General features: G+C 60.7%; 2 protein-coding genes across 2 annotated transcripts; both read right to left on the bottom strand.

Annotated features, from left to right (window-relative positions):
- Window positions 1-114: 114 nt before the first annotated feature.
- On the bottom strand, window positions 115-3700 carry LOC128904779 (zinc finger protein 271-like). Its single transcript, XM_054189479.1, has 2 exons — window positions 922-3700; window positions 115-715 (listed from the first exon to the last, which is right to left on the bottom strand). The coding sequence occupies exon 1, from the start codon at window positions 3696-3698 to the stop codon at window positions 1557-1559; it is 2142 nt and encodes a 713-aa protein (XP_054045454.1). The 5' UTR covers window positions 3699-3700; the 3' UTR covers window positions 115-715; window positions 922-1556.
- Window positions 3700-24797, bottom strand: LOC128905124 (zinc finger protein 850-like). The gene is given in 11 exon segments (XM_054190611.1): window positions 3700-5151; window positions 5333-5440; window positions 5855-5981; window positions 6239-6745; window positions 9722-9771; window positions 19956-20153; window positions 20798-20977; window positions 21137-22876; window positions 23217-23324; window positions 23739-23865; window positions 24123-24797. Coding segments are annotated over 10 exon segments (4584 nt in total). The 5' UTR covers window positions 24123-24797; the 3' UTR covers window positions 3700-3712.
- Window positions 24798-25191: the final 394 nt, after the last annotated feature.

The following is a 25191-nucleotide window of genomic DNA, read 5'->3' as shown; positions in this document are numbered from 1 at the left end:
TGGCACACCACGCACCCGCGTGCAGACACCTGCTCGTGGCTGGCTGTGACACCCACAAGCCCCATCAGGCAATGGAACGGCACCTTTGCTCCCCGCAGGAACACATCAGCCCACACCACTTGCGTGGTCCTTCCCAAAAGCTTTTATAAAGGTGCGGACACTGCTTAAAGGAACCGCTTGAAGCCACCGCTTACACAGACACGATGCTTTTTACTTCATCGAGGCCACCGCAGGTGTCTGACGGAGCTGGCTCCCAGCCGTGGCTACACGGGTCCTCAAACACGCGTGATGCTCCGCGCCGGTCTCTGCTCCCCGCAGCAGGCAAGCTCCCGGGCACCGCTTTCCTCCTCAGGACAAACGCAGCCCGAAGCCCTTCCTTCCCGCACACCCTCCTGCAAACGGCAGCCGCTGAACCCGGGGTGGGGGCGATGCCTTTTGGCCACCCGGCGCTCACCCTCCGTCTGCACCCGCTCCCGGGAAGGCCCGTGGTCACGGGCGGCCTGGCCGGCAGGCGGATGGGTGCCAGGACAAGGCGGAGGCGGCAGTGAAGGGGAGCACCTGCCCAAACCGGTTTCAGAACACGAAAGGTGAGCTGCAGGGAATTGTCATTGGGCTCAGCTCCATCTCGCCTCCGCAGACGCTTCCCGATCCCTATCTATGCAGGGATAACCTGGCGGGAGCTGTGGAAATGCCTCAGCCCGGGGTGGTCTCAACTCTGCATTACAATAAGAATCGAAACCAGAACTGAAACGTGAATGGTGCCTTTAACAAACAAAATGCCCCGAGTCGGGTCCCACTGAGTCGGGTCCCACCGCTATTCAGGGAGTGGGAGACCAGACATCATAAAATAAACATTGCTGTCCGAGGGATAACCATCCCAGAGAGCGTAACCCATTCAAGCACAGTCCCGAAAAAGGATACTTAATTCCAAAGTTTTGGGGCGCAAAACGGGGGAATCTTCCAAAGATAACAGCTGGCCTGGAGGAGACTCTGCCCGCCCTCGCCCAGGACGCTGTGCGAGGAAACTTCCCGGGATTGAGGGGCCTTCCCCGAGAGAGAGGGGAAGTGATGTAATAACGTACGTATGATGTCTAGAGCATGCTCTAAGATCGCGATTTGTGCACTCCTTTAAGGTATTCACATCTAGCGCGCTGGCGGTTTGTGTTGTTACTTTTCGGGATCACTGGTTAGGTGGTAATAGTGTATTCTGTGAATTGTTTGTTGTTCTTTTTTCCTTAAATTGCAATAGTGCACTCTTCCATTGTATCCATAAGAACTTGCAATCGCGGCGTACCGGACCTGTGAGTGAAGTCCACATAAATTGTTAATTTGAACCTCTCAGTGAAGTCTTTTTCTCTCCGTCACAAGCAGAAACTCCCCGGCAAGGAGGGATGAGGGGACCCACAGCTCCCACGGCGAGGGACGGCGATCCAGGGCGAGCCGCAGGCCCCTCAGCAGCAGACGCGGCGGGCGCTGGGTTGTGGGCTGGGGCTCCCGTGGGTGTGCTGGTCAGCCAGCACGACCCCCTGGTTCCAACACTGCTTCTCCCACCTGCATCACTGGGAGGGCTTGGCCTCCGCCTGCCCCCTCCATGGGGACGGACCTCCCCCGTTCTGCAGGTTGCCGTCAGGCACCGCCGGGGAGCCCTGGTGCACGCGCTGGTGGCGACTCAGGCCTTCCTTACGGCTGTAGGTCTTGCCGCACTCACTGCACTTGTAGGGCTTCTCGCCGGTGTGGACCCGCTGGTGGTTGGCGAGGGTCTGCTTGTACCTGAATATCTTGGGGCAGTGGGCGCAGGCAAAGGGCCGATCCCCCTTGTGGACCCTCTGGTGCTTGTTAAGTGCCATCTTGCCCTTGAAGGCCTTGGCGCAGTGGGTGCAGGCAAAGGGGCGCTCCCCCTTGTGGACCTGCTGGTGGTTGGTGAGGGTCTTCTTGTCCTTGAAGGCCTTGGGGCAGTGGGCGCAGGGGAAGGGACGCTCCCCGGTGTGGACCCGCTGGTGGATGGTGAGGGCCTTATTGTGCTTGAAGGCCTTGGGGCAGTGGGCGCAGGTGAAGGTACGCTCTCCAGTGTGGACCCGCTGGTGGACGGTGAAGGCGTTCCTGTTCTTGAAGGTCTTGGGGCAGCGGGTGCAGGCGAAGGGGCGCTCCCCGGTGTGGACCTGCTGGTGGATAGTGAGGGCCGACTTGTCCCTGAAGGCCTTGCGGCAGTGGGTGCAGGTGAAGGGGTGCTCCCCGGTGTGGACCCACTGATGGTTGGTGAGGGCCATCTTGCTCCTGAAAGCCTCGGGGCGGCTGTCGCAGGTGAACGGACGCTCCCCAGTGTGGAGCCGCTGGTGGATGGTGAGGTACAACTTGTTCCTGAAGGTCTTGGGGCAACGACTGCAGGCGAAGGGGCGCTCCCCGGTGTGCACCCACTGGTGTTTTTTGAGGGACGACTTGTGCCAGAAGACCTTGGGGCAGCTGTCGCACACGAATGAGGGCTCACTGCTGTGGGCCCACTGGTGCTTGATGAGGCTCCACTTCTCCTTGAAGGCCTTGGGGCAACTGTCGCAAGTGAACGGGTGCTCACTGCTGTGGACCCGCTGGTGTTTGCTGAGGGTCGACTTGCTCTTGAAGGCTTTGGGGCAGTGTTCGCAGGTGAAGGGGCGCTCCCCGGTGTGGACCCGCTGGTGATTGGTGAGTGTCGACTTGTCCCTAAAGGCCTTGGGGCACCTGTCGCAGGCGAATGGACGCTCCCCGCTGTGGACCCGCTGGTGTTTTGTGAGTGATGCCTTGTCCCTAAAGCCCTTGGGGCAGCTGTCGAAGGCGAATGGACGCTCCCCGCTGTGGACCCGCTGGTGCCTGGTAAGTGTTGACTTGTCCCTGAAGGTCTTGGGGCAGCAGGTGCAGGAAAAAGGGAGCTCCTCAGTGTGAACCCGCTGGTGGGAGACCAGGCTGTTCTTGCGGCTAAAACGGCGGCCGCAGTGGCCACAGGAAAAGTGCTTCTCACCAGAGTGCACTCGCTGGTGGCTCAGCAGCTGATGGCTTTGAGTAAAGTTCTTCCCGCATTCCGTGCAGCCAAAAGGCTTCTTCCCGCTGTGCACCTTCTGGTGGGACACCAGGATCTGCTTCAGCCGAAAGCGGCGGCCGCACTGCCGGCAGGAGAAGGGCCGTGCTGCCATGTGCGTCTGCTGGTGCTTCTTCAGGTCCTGGATCTTGCTGAAGCTCTTCCCACACTTGGCGCAGGCGTGGGGACTCTTGGGGGCTGGTGGGCTGTGGAGTGTCTGAGCCGGCAGTACCTTGGCTGGGAGGCCCCCGGACTGTCTTCCACCCTGCGCAGGCATCGCTGGGAGCAGGGTGGTGCGTACTGGCGGCCCCTCGGGGACCTCCCCATGCTCCCTCGCCCCTCTTCTGAGCGGTCTGTGGGTCATGACACCCTGCCTCACTTGAAGTCCCCACTGCCCTGGCGGCCAGCAGAGCCCCGCTCCCTGCCTGCGCTGCCGGGAGAGGGTGGCCGTGCCCAGGACACGCCTGGCCCTGGTTCCGTCTCCTGGAGGATGCAGGGCACCAGTCAGGGAGGGACGAGGGGTCCTGCAGCTTCTACCCTGGACCCACAGCTTCCACGCGACGGGTGGCAGTTTCAGGGGTGTCGGGCTGCAGAGGTGGCCGCAGGCTGGGGGTGCTGGGGGGGCACAGGCGAGCCAGCATGATCCCCTCATCCCAAAACTGCTTCTCACAGCTGCTGAACGGGAAGGTCTTGGTCTCCACTCACCCCTTCTGCCAGGGACGAACTGCCCTCCTCGCAACGTCCACCCTCCGGCACGGCCGGCGGGCCCTGGTGCACCCGACGGTGGCATTTCAGGCCTTCCTTACGGATGTAGGTCTTGCCGCACTCGCCGCACTTGTAGGGCTTCTCGCCGGTGTGGAGCCGCTTGTGGATGGTGAGGGTCTGCTTGTCTCTGAAGGTCATGGGGCAGTAGGTGCAGGTGAACGGACGCTCCCCAGTATGGACCCGCTGGTGGATGGTGAAGGCCTTCCTGTGCTTGAAGGTCTTGGAGCAGTGGGCGCAGGCAAAGGGGCGCTCCCCGGTGTGGACCCGCTGGTGGATGTTAAGCGACAACCTGCACCTGAAGGTCTGGGTGCAGCGGGTGCAGGCGAAGGGGCGCTCCCCGGTGTGGATGCGCTGGTGGTCGGTGAGTGACGCCTTGCACCTGAAGGCCTTGGGGCAGTGGGGGCAGGCGAAGGGGTACTCCCCACTGTGGACCCACTGGTGGTCACTGAGGGTCTTCTTTTTTCTGAAGACCTTGGGGCACTGGGTGCAAGCAAAGCGGCGCTCCGCGTTATGGACCTGCTGGTGCATGGTGAGGGCCTTCTTGTACCCAAAGGTCTTGGGACAGTGGTTGCAGGCAAAGGGGCGCTCCCCGGTGTGGACGTGCTGGTGATCTTTTAGGGTCTGCTTGTCCTTGAAGGCCTTGGGGCAGTGTTCGCAGGTGAAGGGGCGCTCCCCGGTGTGGACCAGCTGGTGGACAGTAAGGTTTGTCCTCTCCTTGAAGGCCATGGGACAGTGGGCGCAGGTGTAGGGGCGCTCCCCGGTGTGGGTCCGCTGGTGACTGGTGAGTGATGACTTTTCCCTGAAGGCCTTGGGGCAGTGGGTGCAGGCGAAGGGGCGCTCGCCAGTGTGGATGCTCTGGTGGCGGATCAGGTGGTACTTCTGCCTGAAGCGGCGGCCGCAGTGGCTGCAGGCGAAGGGCTTCTCGCCGGTGTGAATGCCTTGGTGGCTCAGCAGGTGATGCTTCTGAATGAAGCGCTTCCCGCATTCGGCGCAGCTGAAGGGCTTCTCCCCACCGTGCCCCTTCTGGTGGGACACCAGGTTCTGCTTCAGCTGAAACTGGCGGGTGCACTGCCGGCAGCAGAAGGGCTGCGCTGCCACGTGCGTCTGCTGGAGCTTCTTCTGGTCCTGGCTCTTGCGGAAGCTCTTCCCACACTTGGCGCAGGTGTGGGGTCCCTTCGGGCCCGGGGGGCCAGAGGGGGGTCGGGCTGACAGCAGCTTTGCTGAGATGCCTCCCCTCCGCCTCCCGCCTCGCTGAGGAATCCCCGGGAGCAGGGTGGTGGGGTCTGGCAGCCCCCTGGGGACCTCCCCATCCTCCCTCCGCATCGGGACGTCACCGTCTGCTGGGGAGGAGAGGTCGGGGTCACTGCCGGGGATGGCATGGACACATGGGACCCCTCCCCACGGGCAGTGGCACGCGCAGCCCAGCAGCCCCCCACCCTCCCTGGGGCACGGAGCAGCCGGGGCCAAGGGGATGGTGCTGCCGGAACCCCCCAAGCTCCCACGCAGCCGCCTGGTACCCACCTGGCTCAGGGCTGCGGTGCCTCCGCCGCGCCCCAGGGCACTCTGGCACACACGGCGTCTCTTCTCGCTCCATCTTGCAGATGATCTCCGGCTTGACGGCGCACCAGCCTGTGCGGGCAAGAGAGAGAAGCACCCTCTCCCGCACTGCCGGCACAGCGGCACCGGCTCCCCCTGCCCACAGGCCCAGCATCTGCCCCCGCTCCGCTCCTCTCTCCTCACCCTGCCCGCACACGCCTTCGCACCCCCCTGCCCTGCGCCTCCAACGCCATCGTCAGCTTTATTCTACTCCGCTCTCTGCCATTCCTCTCCGCTCTCCTCAACACCACTCCAGCCCACTCTCTCTCCCAGCACCGCTCTCCACAGGAGGCTGCCGGGCAGGGGAAAACCTGCAATCCCAACCGCTCGGGCAGCGCTCGGGCAGCAACACCAACAGCTGGCCTTTGGCTTTCAAGGGCTCCAGCTCAGCTCGAGAGGGCGATTCCAGCTCCACCCCAGCCCGGCGGCACCGCACACAGTCCTCACCCAGCCAGGCCACCGCCTGGTAGTTCTCCAGCATCACCTCCCGGTAGAGCCGCCGCTGCCAGCCCGCCAGCTCGGCCCACTCCTCGGGGCAGAAGTAGATGGCCACGTCCTCGAACGTCACCGACATCTGCGGCAAGAAGCACGCCCGCCTCAGCGCCTTCCCCCGCACACTCGCCCAGCGCCTCTGCCCAAATCCTGCCGCTGCTGCCCCACGCCACCAACCGCGGCAACGCCAGCCCCTGGCGTCCCCGCAGCCGGGGCGCGTGGGGAGCGCGCGGGCTGCCACGGCTGCAGCTCTGCACAACCTCAGCAAGGGCAGAGCAGGGCGAGCAGACGGGTTGATGGGGAGCGCCGGGGCGGGCGCCCCCTCGCCCTCACCCCCACCTTGCCGCAGCAGCCTGGAGCCCGGCGCGCCGCTGGCTCTCCACGGGGAGACGGAGGCCCGCACAAAGCCTTCTCCGGGGAGATGCAGGTGGGATGCTCCGCGTTCCGCAGCAGATGCCCGCCCGGCACCAGCCGCACCGGCGCAGCGAGGACGGACGCTCCCTGCCAAGCACAGCGTTTGCAGGAAGAAATGAGGGGCAGAACTTCACTTACCTGCCAGCCGCTGCCTGCCCTTCCACCCACAGCCTCCCACCCCCCCGGGAAAAGGACCCCCCAAAGAGCGTCGCTCTCCTGCTTTAGCCCCAGCCAGACACAAAGGACCGGGCGGCTGCTCGCTCCCTCCCCCCGAGGACCCGCTCGCTCCTCACCCTTGTACCGAGGGCCAAAAGGGCAAGAAGCCCTTGGGGGAGAGAAAGAGAGTTTCACGGGGAAAGCAAAAGCTGCCCAAAGAGGGTCGCTGTCGGGGCTCAGCCCCAGCCGGCAACAAAGGACCAGGCGGCCGCCGGCTCAGTCACCTGCCCTCCCCCGGGGGAAAGGGCAGCAGCAGCGGCAGAAAAAGGCCAAAGCCCCGGGCTGGCATCGAGCCTCTTGCAGAGAGCAGCCAAGGGCAGAGGAAAACAGCAGAGACTCCGCGGAAAGAAGCAGCAAAGCCAGGGCCACCCCCCGCCATTCGCTCCCCACCCGCTGCCCAGCCCGCTCCCGAGCAGGACTTGGGGGTATTCGTGGATGACAAGCTGGACATGAACCAGCAATGTGCGCTCACAGCCCCGAAGGCCAATCGCATCCTGGGCTGCGTCAGAAGAACCGTGGCCAGCAGATCCAGAGAGGGGATTCTCCCCCTCTACTCTGCTCTCGTGAGACCCACCTGGAGTGCTGTGTCCAGCTCCGGAGCCCTCAGCACACGAAGGACATGGACCTGTTGGAGCGGGTCCAGCGGAGGGCCATGAAGATGATCCGAGGTCTGGAGCCCCTCTGCTGTGGGGACAGGCTGAGAGAGCTGGGGGGGTTCAGCCTGGAGAAGAGAAGGCTCTGGGGAGACCTTCCAGCCCCTGCCAGTCCCTCAAGGGGCTCCAGGAAAGCTGGGGGGGGGCTGTTTGACAGGGCATGTAGTGACAGGCCGAGGGGCAATGGTTTAAACTAGAGCAGGGCAGGGTTAGATCAGCCATGAGGAAGAAGTTCTTTACACCGAGGGTGGTGAGACACTGGCCCAGGTTGCCCAGGAGGTGGTGGAGGCCCCATCCCTGGAGACATTCAAGGCCAGGCTGGATGGGGCTCTGAGCGACCTGATCCAGTTGAAGATGTCCCTGCTGACTGCAGGGGGCTGGACTAGGTGGCCTTTAGAGGTCCCTTCCAACCCAACACCTTCTATGATTCTAAGTCCCTCCCCCACCCCAGCTCTATACTGGGAATGATGTCACATGGTATGGAGCAGCTCCTTCGCCAGTTCCTCACATGGCACGGAGTAGCCCCTTGGCCAGCTCGGGTCAGCCCTCCCCCGGCTGGGGTCTGCTGAAAATTAACCCCGTCCCCGCCAAACCCAGGACATTTCCCACCCCTGATCCCACACCGGCTCCTTCATGCCCAGGGCCTGCCCTTGCCACTTACTCGCTACCACTTTGCCCCGTCTTTGATACTCTCCTGCTTTCGGCTGGATGCACATTCCAAATCACACTCCGAGTGTAACCCTCTCTACCAAGTGACCCCGAAGAATGACTTTACAGCTTTGATGAAACCGAGGAAACTTGCCGTGGTGATGGGACCAGAACTGGCTTCGGCAGTTGGCGCCCAGCAACCTCCTGGAGATGGACATCTTCAACCCACGGACCGTGGGCACCAGCAGATACACCAGCCACGAGCTCCGGATACCGTGTGTAACATCCCAACGCCACGTGCCATCCCTCCTGCCCTGAGAGACTGTTCTGACAGAGGGAGCCCAAAGCCATGGACTGAATGAACTCAACAGACACTGTAGAGGGATGGCCCGCGGACGGAGGGAATGACAGCTGTGTCTGCATGTGTGCGTATATAGAATCACAGAATCGCCCGGGTTGGAAGGGACCTTTGAGATCATCGAGTCCTACCATCAACCTGACTCTGACAAAAACCATCACTAAACCAGATCTTTAAGCGCCACGTCTGCCCGGCTTTAAATCCCCCCAGGGACGGCGACTCCCCCACTGCCCTGGGCAGCCTCTTCCAACGCTTGACAGCCCTTTCAGTGAAGAAATTTTCGTAATATCCATCCTAAACCTCCCCTGGCGCAACTTGAGGCCGCTTCCTCTTGTCCCATGGCCTGTTCCTTGGGAGAAGAGCCCGACCCCCCCCGGCTACCCCCTCCTTTCAGGGAGCTGTGGAGAGCGAGAAGGTCTCCCCTCAGCCCCCTTTTCTCCAGGCTGAACACCCCCAGCTCCCTCAGCCGCTCCCCGGAGACAGGGCAAAGCGGTGGCGAGTAAGTGGCGAGGGCAGGCCCTGGGCACGAAGGAGCCGGCGTGGGATCGGGGGTGGGGGGAGGAAACGTCCTGGGTCCGGCGGGGACGGGGTTAATTTCCAGCAGAGGCTGGGAGGGGACCCAGCCGGGGGAGGGCTGACCCGAGCTGGCCAAGGGGCTACTCCGTGCCGTGTGACGTCAGGGCCAGCGCGGAGCTGGGGGAGGTGGCCGGGGGGGGGTGATATTGCCGGGCACAAACTGGAGCAGAGGAAATTCCCTACGGACAGGAGGAAAAAACCCCTTTGCGCCGAGAGCGGCGGAGCTCGGGCAGAGGAAACCCAGAGGGGCCGCGACTCGAACCCGCCCGGACTCGGCCCCGCGCCCGCTGCCGGGGGCGACCCCGCATCGGCGGGGGGTGGGCGCGGGGGAGGGCAGGCGGCCCCGCCGGAGCGCTGGGCCAGGCCCCGGGCGGGCGGAGGGAAGGCGGCCCCGCGCAGCGCCCGCCGGCAGGAGACGCCCCCGGGCCGGGCTCCGCCGAGCGCCGCATCGCCGGGACGCGACCGGCGAGAGGAGCGGCCGGGGAACCCCTATCCCCGGGGCGACCCAGGGGGACCCCGCCCGCCGCGCCGTACCTGCCCGCCGCCGCCACGGCCGCTCCGCCCGCCGCCGGCCCGCCCCCCTCGGCCCCTATTGGCCGGCCCGCCCCGCCGCTCCGCTCCCATTGGGCGAGGCGGACGCTCGTCTCGACCGCCCTTCCCGGGAGTCACCTGACCCCGCCCCCCCCCGAGTCTGGCATCACCCGCTGCGGCGCACCCGGTCACGTGTCCCCGGGGGGGGGTCACATGACGATCCGTCCGTCAGGTTCCCCCGGGGTCTGGCGTGGGTTCGGCTCGTAAATGCCCTCGCGGGTAATTAGTGGCCCAAATGGGGTTTTTTCCACGGCCAGGACGTGGGGCGCCACCCGCCGGCAACGGGAAAGGCGCGGCGCGGCCGGCGTCGGGGTATCGCAGCGGTTTCGGGTGATGTTCTCCCCCGTCGGTAAAACAAGCCCTTACCCGCGCGCTCGTGTCAGTCCCGGGCATGAGCTGCGTGCCGTTGTAACGACCTGTAGTAGACAGTAGATTGTAGTAGACAGCAAATTATCCGTGAGCCAGCAGTGTGCCCTTGTCGCCAAGAAGGCCAATGGCATCCTGGGCTGCGTAGGGAAGACTGTGGCCAGTAGGTCGAGGGAGGTCATTCTCCCCCTCTGCTCTGCACTGGTGAGGCCACAACTGGAGTACTGTGTCCAGTTCTGGGCTCCCCAGTTCAAGAGGGACAGGGAACCGCTGGAGCGAGTCCAGCGTAGGGCAACCAAGATGATTATGGGACTGGAGCACCTCCCTTATGAGGAAAGGCTGAGAGAGCTGGGACTCTTTAGCCTGGAGAAGAGAAGGTTGAGGGGGGACCTGATTAATGTTTACAAGTATCTAAAGGGTGGGTTTAAGGAGGACGGAGCCAGGCTCTTTTCAATGGTTCCCAGTGACAGGACAAGGGGCAATGGGCACAAGCTGGAACATAGGAAGTTCCGTTCAAATACACGGAAAAACTTCTTTACAGTGAGGGTGACAGAGCCCTGGGACAGGCTGCCCAGGGAGGGTGTGGAGTCCCCTTCTCTGGAGACTTTCAAGCCCCGCCTGGATGCAGCCCTGAGTGACGTGCTCTGGGCAATCCTGCTTTAGCAGGGGAGTGGGACGAGGTGATCTCTAGAGGTCCCTTCCAGCTCTGAAGATTCCGTGATTCTGTGACCTCTCCGGTTCGTACAATCACGGCACGGTTTGGGTTGGAAGGGACCTTAAAGATCATCCAGTTCCACCCCCCTGCCCAGGGCAGGGACACGTCCCGCCGGACTGATGTACTTCAAGAATCACACACACACACAGAGAAACTTCAGAGTCTGGCTCCATCCTCCTTCAGCCCACCCTTTAGATACTCGTACGCCATAATAAGGTCTCCCCTCGGCCTTGTCTTCTCCAGGCTAAAGAGTCCCAGCTCTCTCAGCCTTTCCTCATCAGGGACGTGCTCCAGTCCCATAATCATCTTGGTTGCCCTACGCTGGACTCGCTCCAGCAGTTCCCTGTCCCTCTTGAACTGGGGAGCCCAGAACTGGACACAATACTCCAGTTGTGGCCTCACCAGTGCAGAGCAGAGGGGGAGAATGACCTCCCTCGACCTGCTGGCCACACTCTTCCCTATGCAGCCCAGGATGCCATTGGCCTTTTTGGCGACAAGGGCACACTGTTGGCTCATGGAGAATTTACTGTCTACCAGGACCCCCAGCTCCTTCTCCTCAGAGCTGCTTCCCAGCAGTTCCACCCCTAACCTATACTGGTGCTTCGCATTCTTCCTCCCCAGGTGCAGGACCCTACACTTGCTTTTGTTGAACCTCCTGAGGTTCTTCTCTGCCCAGCTCTCCAGCCTGTCCAGGTCACGCTGGATGGCAGCACGGCCCTCTGGAGTGTCGGCCACCCCTCCCAGCTTGGTATCATCAGCAAACTTGCTGAGGATACATTCTGTCCCCTCATCTAGGTCATTAATGAATATATTGAACAAAATTGGCCCAAGTATTGACCCCTGGGGGACACCACTGGTTACAGGCCTCCAACTGGACTCTGTGCCACTGATCACAACCCTCTGAGTTCTGTCACACAGCCAGCTCTCGATCCACCCCACCGTCACCTCATCTAGCCCAAGGTAGAATGTACTTTTAAAAAGGTAAAATGTAAAAGGTGCCATCCCTCATTAAGTGACAATAAAGAGCGGTAAAAAGGTCCCAAGGCCCCGTGAAGCTGGACACTTGGTATAAACAAGATGGAAATAAGCTGGAAACTGATTGCCTTGCTAATGAATGTACCCTTGAAGAAGAACAGGAGGCTGATAATAAGGAACATCCTGCCACAGATGGTGCCACAACCACCTGAAAACCGGCTGACAGCTGCTGAATAAGGCATAAAGTCAACAAAAATCTGCAGTAACTGGGGGGAAAGGTAAAGGTGGCAGTGGGAGATGGCCACCACCAACTCAATTGGAGACCGAATTGGACTCGCCTCCCCCACGGTGCTGGAGCACACGCACATCAATTAAAGGACCTTGTACCTTTAAATGGAAGCGAGAGACTATACTAACCGCTGGAAATTGTTAAGATAAGGTACTAACCAATAAGTATAATTCAGGGTGTGTATTTCTGCATTTTGAACCGTAGAAATATTCCCAGGAGTTTTTAGGCCGGTGTGCCAGTTTTGTGGATTACCACCTAGCGCCCATCTCTGCAGAAGTGAAATAAACAGATAATACCTCTGCTCTCTGGGTACATTGGGGTCTGCACGCTGGGTAAACCACCCCGCTTTGGGACAGCAAGCCCAGGTTGCTCCAAGCCCCGGCCAACCTGGCCTTGAACCCCTCCAGGGATGGGGCAGCCACAGCTTCTCCGGGCAACCTGGGCCAGGGGCTCACCCCCCTCACAGCCAACAATTTCTGCCTCACATCTCATCTCAGTCTCCCCTCTGTCAGTGGAAAACCCTTCCCCCTCGTCCCATGGCTCCCCTCCCTGCTCCAGAGTCCCTCCCCAGCTTTCCTGGAGCCCCTTGAGGGACTGGAAGGGGCTGGAAGGTCTCCCCGGAGCCTTCTCTTCTCCAGGCTGAACCCCCCCAGCTCTCTCAGCCTGTCCCCACAGCAGAGGGGCTCCAGCCCTCCCAGCATCTCCGGGGCCTCCTCTGGCCCCGCTCCAACAGCTCCGTGTCTCTCCTGTGCTGAGGCCCCAGCGCTGGAGGCAGCACTGCAGGGGGGTCTCACAGAGCGGAGCAGAGGAGCAGAATCCCCCCCTCGCCCCCCTGCCCGCTCGTGGTACAACAGGTTACAGCTTGTGCCCTGAGGCTTCGCAAATCCAGCTGACGGAAGCACATGATTCCACTAATTAAGATTCATTCCGTTCCCAACAACCTGCCCATCCCATCCCATCTTGTCCCCACCGCCCAGCCTTACAGTTCAGCCCAGCTGCGCATCCCGGCCCAGCCCCACGGCCCAGCCCCACGGCCCATCTGTCGTGGTTGAGCCCCAGCCAGCAAGAAAGAACCAGGCGGTCTTTTCGCTCACTCCCCGCACCCAGCGACGGGATGTGGGGGAGAGTCGGAAGGAAGAGGCAAAACTCCCGGGTTGAGATAAAGGCGGTTTAACAGAACAGTGAAGGAAAGAGGAAAACAGCACAAATAACACGGACAGAGGCACAGACAAAACACCATTAAAGTACCGCCGCTCACCCACCGAGCCCAAAGCCCAGGCGGCTCCTGGGCTGCCATTCCCGTCCCCCTCCCAGCCAGTGTAAGCGCGGCCACCCACCCCACACCCCTGTGGCTAGTTCGGGTCAGCCAACCCAGCCGTGTCCCGGCCCAGCTCCTTGGGAAAATTAACCCCATCCCCGCTGGGACCGGGACAGCGGGGAGCGAAGGTGCCGTTGTGTCGCCTGATGGGGCTGGAGGGTGACCCGGACACCCACGAGTAGGTGTTTGCACGCGGGTGCCCGGGGAGCCACCGCAGTCACTGGGGAGCTGCCACCGTTCAGTTGCCCGCGCCTGGGTGTTTAATGCCACTTGGGGCGCGTGAGGGTGTCGGTGCTACCCAGGGGTGGCACGGGGGTACAAGCAGGTGCCCCACGTTCTCCTGGAAACGGACCCAGGGTCAGACGGGTCCTTGGCACGACCACCCTCTCCCTGTCCCAGCAGCGCAGGGCACCCACATCCCTGTGCGTGGGGGCATGGGGGGCACCCACGTCCCCATGAGTAGGTCATCGGGGGGTACCCGCATCCCTGCAGCGGGTGCAGGGGGGCACCCACATCCCACAGCTGGAGGGGGCAGGAGGGGCAGCCGCATCCCCGCAGCTGGGGGTGTGGTGGGCACCTACATCACTGCGGGTGGGGGCATGGGGAGGTGCACACACATGTCCGCGGTTGGGGTTACGGGGGGAACACCTGCGTCACTGCAGGAAGGCACCTGCATCCCACAGCTGGGGGGGGGGGGGCCCGCGCACCACCGCTGAGGAAGGCACGGAAAGGCACCAACATGCCCACAGCTGTTTGGGGGGGGCACCCACACGGCCACTGGGGTTGGGGGGAGCACCCACACCCTACAGGTAGTGGCGTAGTGCTGTGTTTGGGATTTGGGATGGGAATAGCGTGATAGCGCACTGGTGGTTTGGGTTGTCCCCAAGCAATCGGGGCCTTTTCTGCTCCTCACACCACCCCGCCAGCGAGCGGGCTGGGGGTGCGTACGATGCAGCCCATGTGTGCCGTGCAGATGGTGGGCACGGGCCGCACCATGGAATCACGGGATTTTTCAGAGCTGGAAGGGACCTCTAGAGATCACCTCGTCCCACTCCCCTGCTAAAGCAGGATTGCCCAGAGCACATCACTCAGGGCTGCGTCCAGGCGGGGCTTGAAAGTCTCCAGAGAAGGGGACCCCACACCCTCCCCCGGCAGCCTGTCCCAGGGCTCTGTCGCCCTCACCGTAAAGAAGTTTTTCCTCATATTTGATGGGAACTTCCTGTGTTCCATCTTGTGCCCGTTACCCCTCGTCCTGTCACTGGGAACCACCAAAAAGAGTCTGGCTCCATCCTCCTTCAACCCACCCTTTAGATACTTGTCAACGTTAATAAGGTCTCCCCTCAGCCTTCTCTTCTCCAGGCTGAAGAGTCCCAGCTCTCTCAGCCTTCCCTCATCAGGGAGGTGCTCCAACCCCTCCATCATCTTTGTTGCCCTACGCTGGACTCTCTCCAGCAGTTCCCCGTCCCTCTTGAACTGGGGAGCCCAAAACTGGACACAGTACTCCAGTTGTGGCCTCACCAGTGCAGAGTAGAGGGGGAGGATGACCTCCCTCGACCTACTGGCCACAGTCTTCCCTACGCAGCCCAGAATTCCATCGGCCTTCTTGGCGACAAGGGCACGTTGCTGCCTCACGGATAATTGACTGTCTACCAAGACCCCCAGATCCTTTTCTTCAGAGCCGCTTTCCAGCAGGTCCACCCCTAACCTATACTGGTGCCTGACGTTCTTCCTCCCCAGGTGCAGGACCCTACGCTTGTCCTTGTTGAACTTCCTGAGGTTCTTCTCTGCCCAGCTTTCCAGCCTGTCCAGGTCACGCTGGATGGCAGCACGGCCCTCTGGGGTGTCAGCCACCCCACCCAGTTTGGTATCATCAGCGAACTTGCTGAGGATACACTCTGTCCCCTCGTCCAGGTCATTGATGAATACGTTAAACAATAGTGGTCCAAGTATTGACCCCTGGGGGACAGCACTGGTTACAGGCCTCCAACTCGACCCTGCTCCATTAATCACGACCCTCTGAGTCCTGTCACACAGCCAGCTCTCAACCCACCTCACTGTCCCCTCATCTAGTCCACACTTCCTCAGTGTCCTAAGGAGGATATTATGAGAGACAGTGTCAAAAGCCTTGCTGAGGTCAAGGTAGATGACATCTGCTACTCTGCCCTCATCCAGCCAACCGGTTATAACATCATAGAAGGCCATGGGATTGGTCAGCATGATTTACCCTTGGTAAATCCATGTTGACCACTTCCAATAACTTCCTGCTCTTGAACGTGATTGGATATGACATCCAGAATGAGTCGCTCCACTACCTTCCCAGGGACGGAGGTGAGACTAACCGGTTTGTAGTTCCCTGGGTCCTCCTTCCTGCCCTTTTTGAAGGCTGGAGTGATATTGGCCTTCCTCCGGTCCTCAGGCACCTCTCCTGTTCCCCATGACCTTTCAAAGATGATGGAGAGTGGCCAAGCAATAACATTTGCCAGCTCTCCCAGCACTCGTGGGTGCATCTCATCAGGGCCCATGGACTTTTGGATGTCCAGCTTGGCCAAGTGGTCTCTAACCTGATCTTCCTCTACTGGGGAAAACTCTTCCTCTCTCCAGACCTTCCCCCTTGCCTCCAGGGCCTGGGATTCCTGAGGGACAGCTTTAGCAGTGAAGACTGAAGCAAAGAAGGCATTCAGTAGCTCTGCCTTCTCTGTGTCTTCCACCACTAGGGTGCCCATCTCATTCGTTAGTGGGCCTACGTTTTCCCTAGTCTTCCTTCTTCTATTGATATACTGAGAGAACCTCTTCCTGTTCTCTTTAACCGTGGTGGCCAAGATGAGTTCTGCTTGAGCTTTGGCCCTTCTAATTTTTGCCCTGCAGAGCTTCACTACAGCTTGGTATTTGTCATAAGTAGCCAACCCCCTTTTCCAAAGATCATAAACTTTCCTTTTTGTCCTGAGGTCCAGCCAAAGCGCTCTGTTTAGCCAGGCTGGTCTTCTTCCCTGTCTGCTCGTTTTTTGGGACTTGGGGATGGCCTTCTCCTGTGCTTTTAAGAGTTCCTCCTTGAAGTAACACCAGCCTTCCTGGGCACCTTTGCCCTTCAGGACTGTCCCCCAAGGGACACCCTCAACCATGCTCCTAACAGGCCAAAGTTTGCCCTTCAGAAATCCAAGGTGGCAGTTCACGGAATCACGGAATCTTCAGAGTTGGAAGGGACCTCTAGAGATCACCTCGTCCCACTCCCCTGCTAGAGCAGGATTGCCTAAAGCACATCCCTCAGGGCTGCATCCAGGCGGGTCTTGAAAATCTCCAGAGAAGGGGACTCCACACCCTCCCTGGGCAGCCTGTCCCAGGGCTCTGTCACCCTCACTGTAAAGAAGTTTTTCCGTGTATTTGAACGGAACTTCCTATGTTCCAGCTTGTGCCCATTGCCCCTTGTCCTGTCACTGGGAACCATTGAAAACAGCCTGGCTCCGTCCTCCTTAAACCCACCCTTTAGATACTTGTAAACATTAATCAGGTCCCCCCTCAGCCTTCTCTTCTCCAGGCTAAAGAGTCCCAGCTCTCTCAGCCTTTCCTCATCAGGGAGGTGCTCCAGTCCCATAATCATCTTGGTTGCCCTTCGCTGGACTCGCTCCAGTAGTTCCCTGTCCCTCTTGAATTGGGGAGCCCAAAACCGGACACAATACTCCAGTTGTGGCCTCACCAGTGCAGAGCAGAGGGGGAGAATGACCTCCCTCGACCTACTGGCCACACTCTTCCCTATGCAGCCCAGGATGCCATTGGCCTTCTTGGCGACAAGGGCACATTGTTGGCTCATGGACAATTTGCTGTCTACTAGGACCCCCAGGTCCTTCTCCTCAGAGCTGCTTCCCAGCATGTCCGCCCCTAACCTATACTGGTGCTTGGCATTCTTCCTTCCCAGGTGCAGGACCCTACACTTGCTTTTGTTGAACCTCCTGAGGTTCTTCTCTGCCCAGCTCTCCAGCCTGTCCAGGTCACGCTAGATGGCAGCACAGCCCTCTGGAGTGTCGGCCACCCCTCCCAGCTTGGTATCATCAGCAAACTTGCTGAGGATACACTCTGTCCCATCATCTAGGTCATTAATGAATATATTGAACAAGATTGGACCAAGTATTGACCCCTGAGGGACACCACTGGTTACAGGCCTCCAACTAGACTCTGTGCCACTGATCACAACCCTCTGAGTCCTGTCACTCAGCCAGCTCTTGATCCACCTCACCATCACCTCGTCTAGCCCATACTTCCTCAGCTTCCTAATGAGGATGTTATGGGAGACAGTGTCAAAAGCCTTGCTAAGGTCAAGGTAGATGACATCTACGGCTCTCCCCTCATCCAGCCAACCCGTTATAACATTACAGAAAGCTATCAGATTGGTCAGGCATGATTTGCCCTTGGTAAATCCATGCTGACCACTTCCAATGACTTCCTGTTCCTCAACGTGTTTGGAGACGACATCCAGAATGAGTCGCTCCATTACCTTCCCAGGGACAGAGGTGAGACTAACCGGCCTGTAGTTCCCTGGGTCCTCCTTCTTGCCTTTTTTGAAGATTGGAGTGATGTCTTCCTCCAGTCCTCAGGCACCTCTCCTGCTCCCCATGACCTTGCAAAGACAATGGAGAGCGGTCTAGCGATAACATCTGCCAGCTCTCTCAGCACTCGCGGGTGCATCCCGTCAGGGCCCATGGATTTATGAATGTCCAGCTTGGCCAAGTGGTCTCTGACCCGGTCCTCCTCAACTAAGGGAAAGTCTTCCTCTCTCCCGACCTTCCCCCTTGCCTCCGGGGTATGGGATTCGTGAGGGACGGCTTTATCAGTGAAGACCAAAGAAAAGAAGGCATTCAGTAACTCTGCCTTCTCTGTGTCTTCCACCACTAGGGCACCCGTCTCATTCATCAGTGGACCTATATTTTCCCTAGTTTTCCTTTTTCTGTTGATATACTGGAAAAATCTCTTCTTGTTGTCTTTAACTGCAGTGGCCAAGCTGAGTTCTGATTGAGCTTTGGCCCTTCTAATCTTCCCCCTGCATAGCTTTGTTATATCTTGATAATCCTCATAAGTTGCTAAGCCCCTTTTCCAGAGAATGTAAGCCTTCCTTTTTTTCCCGAGGTCCAGCCAAAGCTCTTTGTTTAGCCAGGCTGGCCTTCTTCCCCGTCGGCTCGTTTTTCGGGACATGGGGATGGCCTTCTCCTGTGCTTCTAAGAGCACCTGCTTGAAGTATGACCAGCCTTCCTGGGCACCTTTGCTCTTCAAAACTGCCTCCCAAGGGACACTCTCAACCATGCTCCTAAACAGGTTAAGGTCTGCCCTTCGGAAATCCAAGGTGGCAGTTTTGCTGGCTCCCCGCCTCCCTTCACCAAGAATTGAAAACTCTATCATTTCATGGTCACTCTGTCCAAGACGACCTCCGACCTTTACATCCCCCACAAGACCTTCTCTGTTAACAAACAGTAGGTCCAGTAGGGCACTTCCCCTAGTTGGTTCCTTCACCAGCTGTGTTAGGAAGTCGTCTTCCACACGCTCCAGGAACCTCCGGGACTGTTCCCTCTCTGCTGTGTTATATTTCCAGCAGACATCTGGGAAGTTGAAGTCCCCCACAAGAACGAGGGCGAGCAATCGCGAGACCTCTGCCAGCTGCTTATAGAATATTTCATCGGCCCCTACATCCTGGTGGGGGGGTCTATAACGAACTCCCACCACGACGTCCGGCTTATTGGCCTCCCCCTTGATTCTTATCCATAAACGCTCAACAATGTCGTCATGCACATTGTTAAGTTCTTGGCATTCAAAACTGCCCCTGACATAGAGGGCCACCCCACCACCTCTCCTTCCTTGCCTAGCCCTTCTGAGGAGTTGGTAGCCGTCAATCACCGCACTCCAGTTGTGCGTTGTCTTCCCACCGCGTTTCTGTGATGGCAACTATGTCATAGTTTCCCTGCTGTACAACGGCCTCCAGCTCTTCCTGTTTGTTGCCCACGCTGCGTGCATTCCTGTAGATGCACTTCAGCTGGGCTAATTGCCTTGGACTTCACTGGGGGGACAAGCCCTTATTCCCACCTGTCCATGCTCAGACACTTCTGCAGTTGCCAACCCGTCACGGCTCCTCATGTCTTTGCTAGCACGTGGGTCATCTTCTCCCACCTCCGCTGCAACAACAGGCTGCAAGACCCTGCCAGCGCTTTTACCCACCGGCGCTGGCGTGCTGCTCCCAGGCACCACTTTAGTCACTCTGGTTACATCCCCGTCCCCCTTCAAACCTCCTTTAAAGCCCTTTCGATGAGTCCTGCTAACTCCTGTCCCAGAATCCTTCTTCCCCGTTGGGTTAGGCTTTCCCCACCTGTTGCCAGCATGCCTGCTGTCCTGTATATCGATCCATGGTCCAAGTAACCAAAGTTCTGCCGGTTGCACCAGTCTCGGAGCCAGGAGTTAATCTCCTGACTCTTCCTGTTTATCCCCTCATCAATCCCTGGGATAGAGGAGAACACTGCTTGTGCTCCTGATCCCTCAACCAGCCGTCCCAGGGCTCTGAAGTCTCTCTTCATTGCCCTTAGACTTCTGGTAGCTATCTCATCGTCACCTGCTTGAAATATCGGCAGTGGATAATAATCCGAGGGCCGAACCAGGGTAGGGAGTTTCCTCCATATGTCCTTGATCCTGGCCCCAGGGAGGCAGCTGACTTCCCTGTGGGATGGGTCCGGTCGACAGATAGGGCCCTCTGTTCCCCTCAGAAGGGAGCCACCCACTGCAATTACTTTCCTTTTTTTCTTGGTTGAGGAGGTCCTGAGTCGTGGGGGTGAGCGATTCGCCCTGTGTGACTCACACGATGGACAATCCTCCCCATCCTCATTTGCCGGGCCCTCCGATTCCAGAGCCCCAGTGACTACAACCCCTCTTTTCCTCCTTGGGGCTGTGGTGATAGTACAGGCAGTACGCCCTTCTGACTGTGGAGAGGTCTCTAGTGCAGACTGCCCGTCATCCCCATCCTCATTCGACTGGCCTTCCTCGGTCAGTACCTCATAGCTGTTGTTCAGAGGTACCGGGGGCGACAGGGGCGGCAAGGAGAGGGTTCGCCCACTGCCCCGACCATGAACTCGCCTCCTTTCGCTCCCTTCATTTAGGCTTCTGCCTCCTGCGTGGCAGGAGCAGGGTACAGGGGCCTCTAGATCCCGGCTGCTCCCTGCTGGGTGCTCCTGTTGCTGTTTGAAGGAGGGCAGAGCCTGGCTCCACCAGTCTATTTCTTCCTCAGCCTCCCTAACGCTTCTTAACCTTTCAGCTTCCTCTCGCAGCTCCGCCGCCAGGCCGAGCAGCTCATTTACCTGTGCGCAACGTACGCAGCCGTTCTCATAGCTGCCTCCCGTTGTCGGGATACACCAGATACACCAGTCACGAGCTCCAAATACATCATGCGAGAGTCCAGCGCGGCACGCCGTCCCTCCTGCCCTGAGAGACTGTTCGAGCAGGTGGAGCCCAAAGTCATGGACTGAACGGACTCAGTGGACATTTTGGAGGGACGGCCCATAGGCTGAGGGAATGATACCTGTGTGTGTCTGTGTCTATATGTGTGAGAGAGGGAAAAGTGGTGGTGATTAACTGGGAAGTGTAAGATCTGGGTGTGACGTAGATGGTATAGAAAAAGGGGTGGATAACGTCCTGGTTGCAGTGCTTTGCTCCCACAAACACAGCCCGAAGCCGTTCCTTCCCGCACACCCTCCTGCAAACGGCCGCCGCTGAAACCCAGGTGGGGGCGATGCCTTTTGGCCACCCAGCGCTCACCCTCCGTCTGCCCCGACTCCCGAGGAGGCCCGTGGTCACGGGCAGCCTGGCCGGCAGGCGGCTGGGTGCCAGGACAAGGTGGAGGTGGCAGAAGCCCCCCAGCAAGGAGGGATGAGGGGTGCTGCAGCTCCCAGCTTGGACCTGCAGCTTCCATGGCGAGGGGTGGTGAGCCAGGACGAGCTGCGAGTCCCAGAGTGGAAGTTTCAGGGGCGCTGGGCTGCAGAGGTGGTCGCAGGGGTGGGGTGCTGGGGCTGCGCTGGTGAGCCAGCATGATCCTCTCATCCAAACACTGCTTCTAACAGCTGCTGAACTGGAAGGGCTTGGCCTCCGCTCGCCCTCACACGAGGGACAGATGCACCTCCTCCGGCGGGTCACACTCTGGCACCACCGGCAGATCCCGGCGCATCCTCTGGTGGCAATTCAGGTGATGCTTCTGGCTGTAGGTCTTGCCGCACGCACTGCACTTGTAGGGCTTCTCCCCGGTGTGGACCTGCTGGTGGATGGTGAGGGCCTGCTTGTCGCTGAAGGGCTTGGGGCAGTGGGCGCAGGTGAATGGGTGCTCTTCACTGTGCATCCTCTGGTGGGTGGTGAGGATCTTCTTGTCCATGAAGGCCTTGGGGCAGCAGTCACGGGAGAAAGGGTGGTCCCCAGTATGGACCCACTGGTGTTTGGTAAGGGTCAACTTGTCCTTGAAGGTCTTGGGGCAGTGGTCGCAGGCAAAGGGGCACTCCCCAATGTGGACCCGCTGGTGTCTGGTGAGGGCATGCTTCTGCTTGAAGGCCTTGGGGCAGTAGGCGCAGGCGAACGGGCGCTCCCCAGTGTGGACCCGCTGGTGGACGGTGAGGGCCGTCTTGTTCCTGAAGGCCTTGGGGCAGTGGGGGCAGGCAAAGGGGCGCTCCCCAGAGTGGATGCGTTGGTGGCCGGTGAGGGTCCTCTTGTCCTTGAAGGCCTTGGGACAGTGGGTGCAGGCGAAGGGGCGCTCCCCAGTGTGGATGCTCTCATGGATGATGAGGGCCGACTGGTTGCTGAAGGCCTCAGGACAGTAAGTGCAGGCAAAAGGGCGCTCCCTGGTGTGGACCAGCTGGTGGTCAGTGAGGGTCTTCTTGTCCTTGAAGGCCTTGGGGCAGCGGGCGCAGGTGAAGGGGCGCTCCCCAGTGTGCACCCGCTGGTGGATGGTGAGGGCCTTCTTGTCTTTGAAGGCCTTGGGACAGCTGTCGCAGGAGTAGGGGCGTTCCTCGCTGTGGACCCGCTGGTGGACGGTGAGGGACTGTTTGTGCCTGAAGGCCTTGGGGCAGTGGGTGCAGGTGAAGGGTCGCTCTTCGGTGTGTACCTGCTGGTGCTCGGTGAGGCCCCTCTTGTCCTTGAACGACTTGGGGCAGCGAGCGCAAGCAAAGGGGCGCTCCCCAGTGTGGACCCGCTGGTGAACGGTGAGGGTGTTCTTCTCCCTGAAGGCCTTGGGGCAGCGCTCACAGGCGAAGGGGCGCTCCCCGGTGTGGATGCTCTGGTGGACAGTGAGAGCCGTCTGGCTCTTGAAGACCTTGGGGCAGTGGGTGCAGGCAAAGGGGCGCTCCCCAGTGTGGACCCGCTGGTGGACAGTCAGGGTCTTCTTGGCCCTGAAGGCCATGGGGCAATGGGAGCACGCAAAGGGGCGCTCCCCGGTGTGCACCCGTTGGTGGATGGTGAGGGCCGTCTTTTGCCTGAAGGTCATGGGGCAGTGGGAACAGATGAAGGGGCGCTCCCCGGTGTGGATGCTCTGGTGGTGGACCAGGTGGTACTTCTGCCTGAAGTGGTGGCTGCAGTGGCTTCAGGTGAAGGGCTTCTCGCCAGTGTGAATGCGCCGATGGATCAGCAGGTGATGCTTCTGAGTGAAGCACTTGCCACAGTCGGCACAGCTGAAGGGCTTCTCCCCACCGTGCACCTTCTGGTGGGACACCAGGAACTGCTTCAGCCGAAAGCGGCGGCCGCACTGCCGGCAGGAGAAGGGCCGTGCTGCCATGTGCGTCTGCTGGTGATTCTTCAGGTCCTGCATCTTGCTGAAGCTCTTTCCACTCTCTGTGCAGGTGTGGCGTCTGTTGGGGGCTGGGGGGCCATGGAGAGGCTGGGCCAGCAGTAGCTTTGCTGGGAGGACCTGCCACTGCCTCCTGTCCTGCTCAGGCATCCCCGGGAGCAGGGTGGTGGGGTCTGGCAGCCCCTTGGGGACCTCCCCATCCTCCCTCCGCATCGGGACGTCACCGTCTGCTGGGGAGGAGAGGTCGGGGTCACTGCCGGGGATGGCATGGACACATGGGACCCCTCCCCACGGGCAGTGGCACGCGCAGCCCAGCAGCCCCCCACCCTCCCTGGGGCACAGAGCAGCCGGGGCCAAGGGGATGGTGCTGCCGGAACCCCCCAAGCTCCCACGCAGCCGCCTGGTACCCACCTGGCTCAGGGCTGCGGTGCCTCCGCCGCGCCCCAGGGCACTCTGGCACACACGGCGTCTCTTCTCGCTCCATCTTGCAGATGATCTCCGGCTTGACGGCGCACCAGCCTGTGCGGGCAAGAGAGAGAAGCACCCTCTCCCGCACTGCCGGCACAGCGGCACCGGCTCCCCCTGCCCACAGGCCCAGCATCTGCCCCCGCTCCGCTCCTCTCTCCTCACCCTGCCCGCACACGCCTTCGCACCCCCCTGCCCTGCGCCTCCAACGCCATCGTCAGCTTTATTCTACTCCGCTCTCTGCCATTCCTCTCCGCTCTCCTCAACACCACTCCAGCCCACTCTCTCTCCCAGCACCGCTCTCCACAGGAGGCTGCCGGGCAGGGGAAAACCTGCAATCCCAACCGCTCGGGCAGCGCTCGGGCAGCAACACCAACAGCTGGCCTTTGGCTTTCAAGGGCTCCAGCTCAGCTCGAGAGGGCGATTCCAGCTCCACCCCAGCCCGGCGGCACCGCACACAGTCCTCACCCAGCCAGGCCACCGCCTGGTAGTTCTCCAGCATCACCTCCCGGTAGAGCCGCCGCTGCCAGCCCGCCAGCTCGGCCCACTCCTCGGGGCAGAAGTAGATGGCCACGTCCTCGAACGTCACCGACATCTGCGGCAAGAAGCACGCCCGCCTCAGCGCCTTCCCCCGCACACTCGCCCAGCGCCTCTGCCCAAATCCTGCCGCTGCTGCCCCACGCCACCAACCGCGGCAACGCCAGCCCCTGGCGTCCCCGCAGCCGGGGCGCGTGGGGAGCGCGCGGGCTGCCACGGCTGCAGCTCTGCACAACCTCAGCAAGGGCAGAGCAGGGCGAGCAGACGGGTTGATGGGGAGCGCCGGGGCGGGCGCCCCCTCGCCCTCACCCCCACCTTGCCGCAGCAGCCTGGAGCCCGGCGCGCCGCTGGCTCTCCACGGGGAGACGGAGGCCCGCACAAAGCCTTCTCCGGGGAGATGCAGGTGGGATGCTCCGCGTTCCGCAGCAGATGCCCGCCCGGCACCAGCCGCACCGGCGCAGCGAGGACGGACGCTCCCTGCCAAGCACAGCGTTTGCAGGAAGAAATGAGGGGCAGAACTTCACTTACCTGCCAGCCGCTGCCTGCCCTTCCACCCACAGCCTCCCACCCCCCCGGGAAAAGGACCCCCCAAAGAGCGTCGCTCTCCTGCTTTAGCCCCAGCCAGACACAAAGGACCGGGCGGCTGCTCGCTCCCTCCCCCCGAGGACCCGCTCGCTCCTCACCCTTGTACCGAGGGCCAAAAGGGCAAGAAGCCCTTGGGGGAGAGAAAGAGAGTTTCACGGGGAAAGCAAAAGCTGCCCAAAGAGGGTCGCTGTCGGGGCTCAGCCCCAGCCGGCAACAAAGGACCAGGCGGCCGCCGGCTCAGTCACCTGCCCTCCCCCGGGGGAAAGGGCAGCAGCAGCGGCAGAAAAAGGCCAAAGCCCCGGGCTGGCATCGAGCCTCTTGCAGAGAGCAGCCAAGGGCAGAGGAAAACAGCAGAGACTCCGCGGAAAGAAGCAGCAAAGCCAGGGCCACCCCCCGCCATTCGCTCCCCACCCGCTGCCCAGCCCGCTCCCGAGCGGCGAGTCCCTCCCCCCCCCCCGGCCACCTCCCCCAGCTCCGCGCTGGCCCTGACGTCACACGGCACGGAGTAGCCCCTTGGCCAGCTCGGGTCAGCCCTCCCCCGGCTGGGTCCCCTCCCAGCCTCTGCTGGAAATTAACCCCGTCCCCGCCGGACCCAGGACGTTTCCCCCCCCCACCCCCGATCCCACGCCGGCTCCTTCGTGCCCAGGGCCTGCCCTCGCCACTTACTCGCCACCGCTTTGCCCCGTCTTTGGTACTCTCCTGCTTTCGGCTGGATGCACGTTCCAAATCACACTCTGATTGTGAGCGCTCTCTACCAAGTGACCCCGAAGAACGACTTCATAGACCATCGCTGCCCCAC

The sequence above is a fragment of the Rissa tridactyla genome, chromosome 2 (assembly GCF_028500815.1).
Source record: "Rissa tridactyla isolate bRisTri1 chromosome 2, bRisTri1.patW.cur.20221130, whole genome shotgun sequence".
NCBI classification, from domain to species: domain Eukaryota; kingdom Metazoa; phylum Chordata; class Aves; order Charadriiformes; family Laridae; genus Rissa; species Rissa tridactyla.
This window is presented reverse-complemented; position numbering and strand designations above follow the sequence as displayed.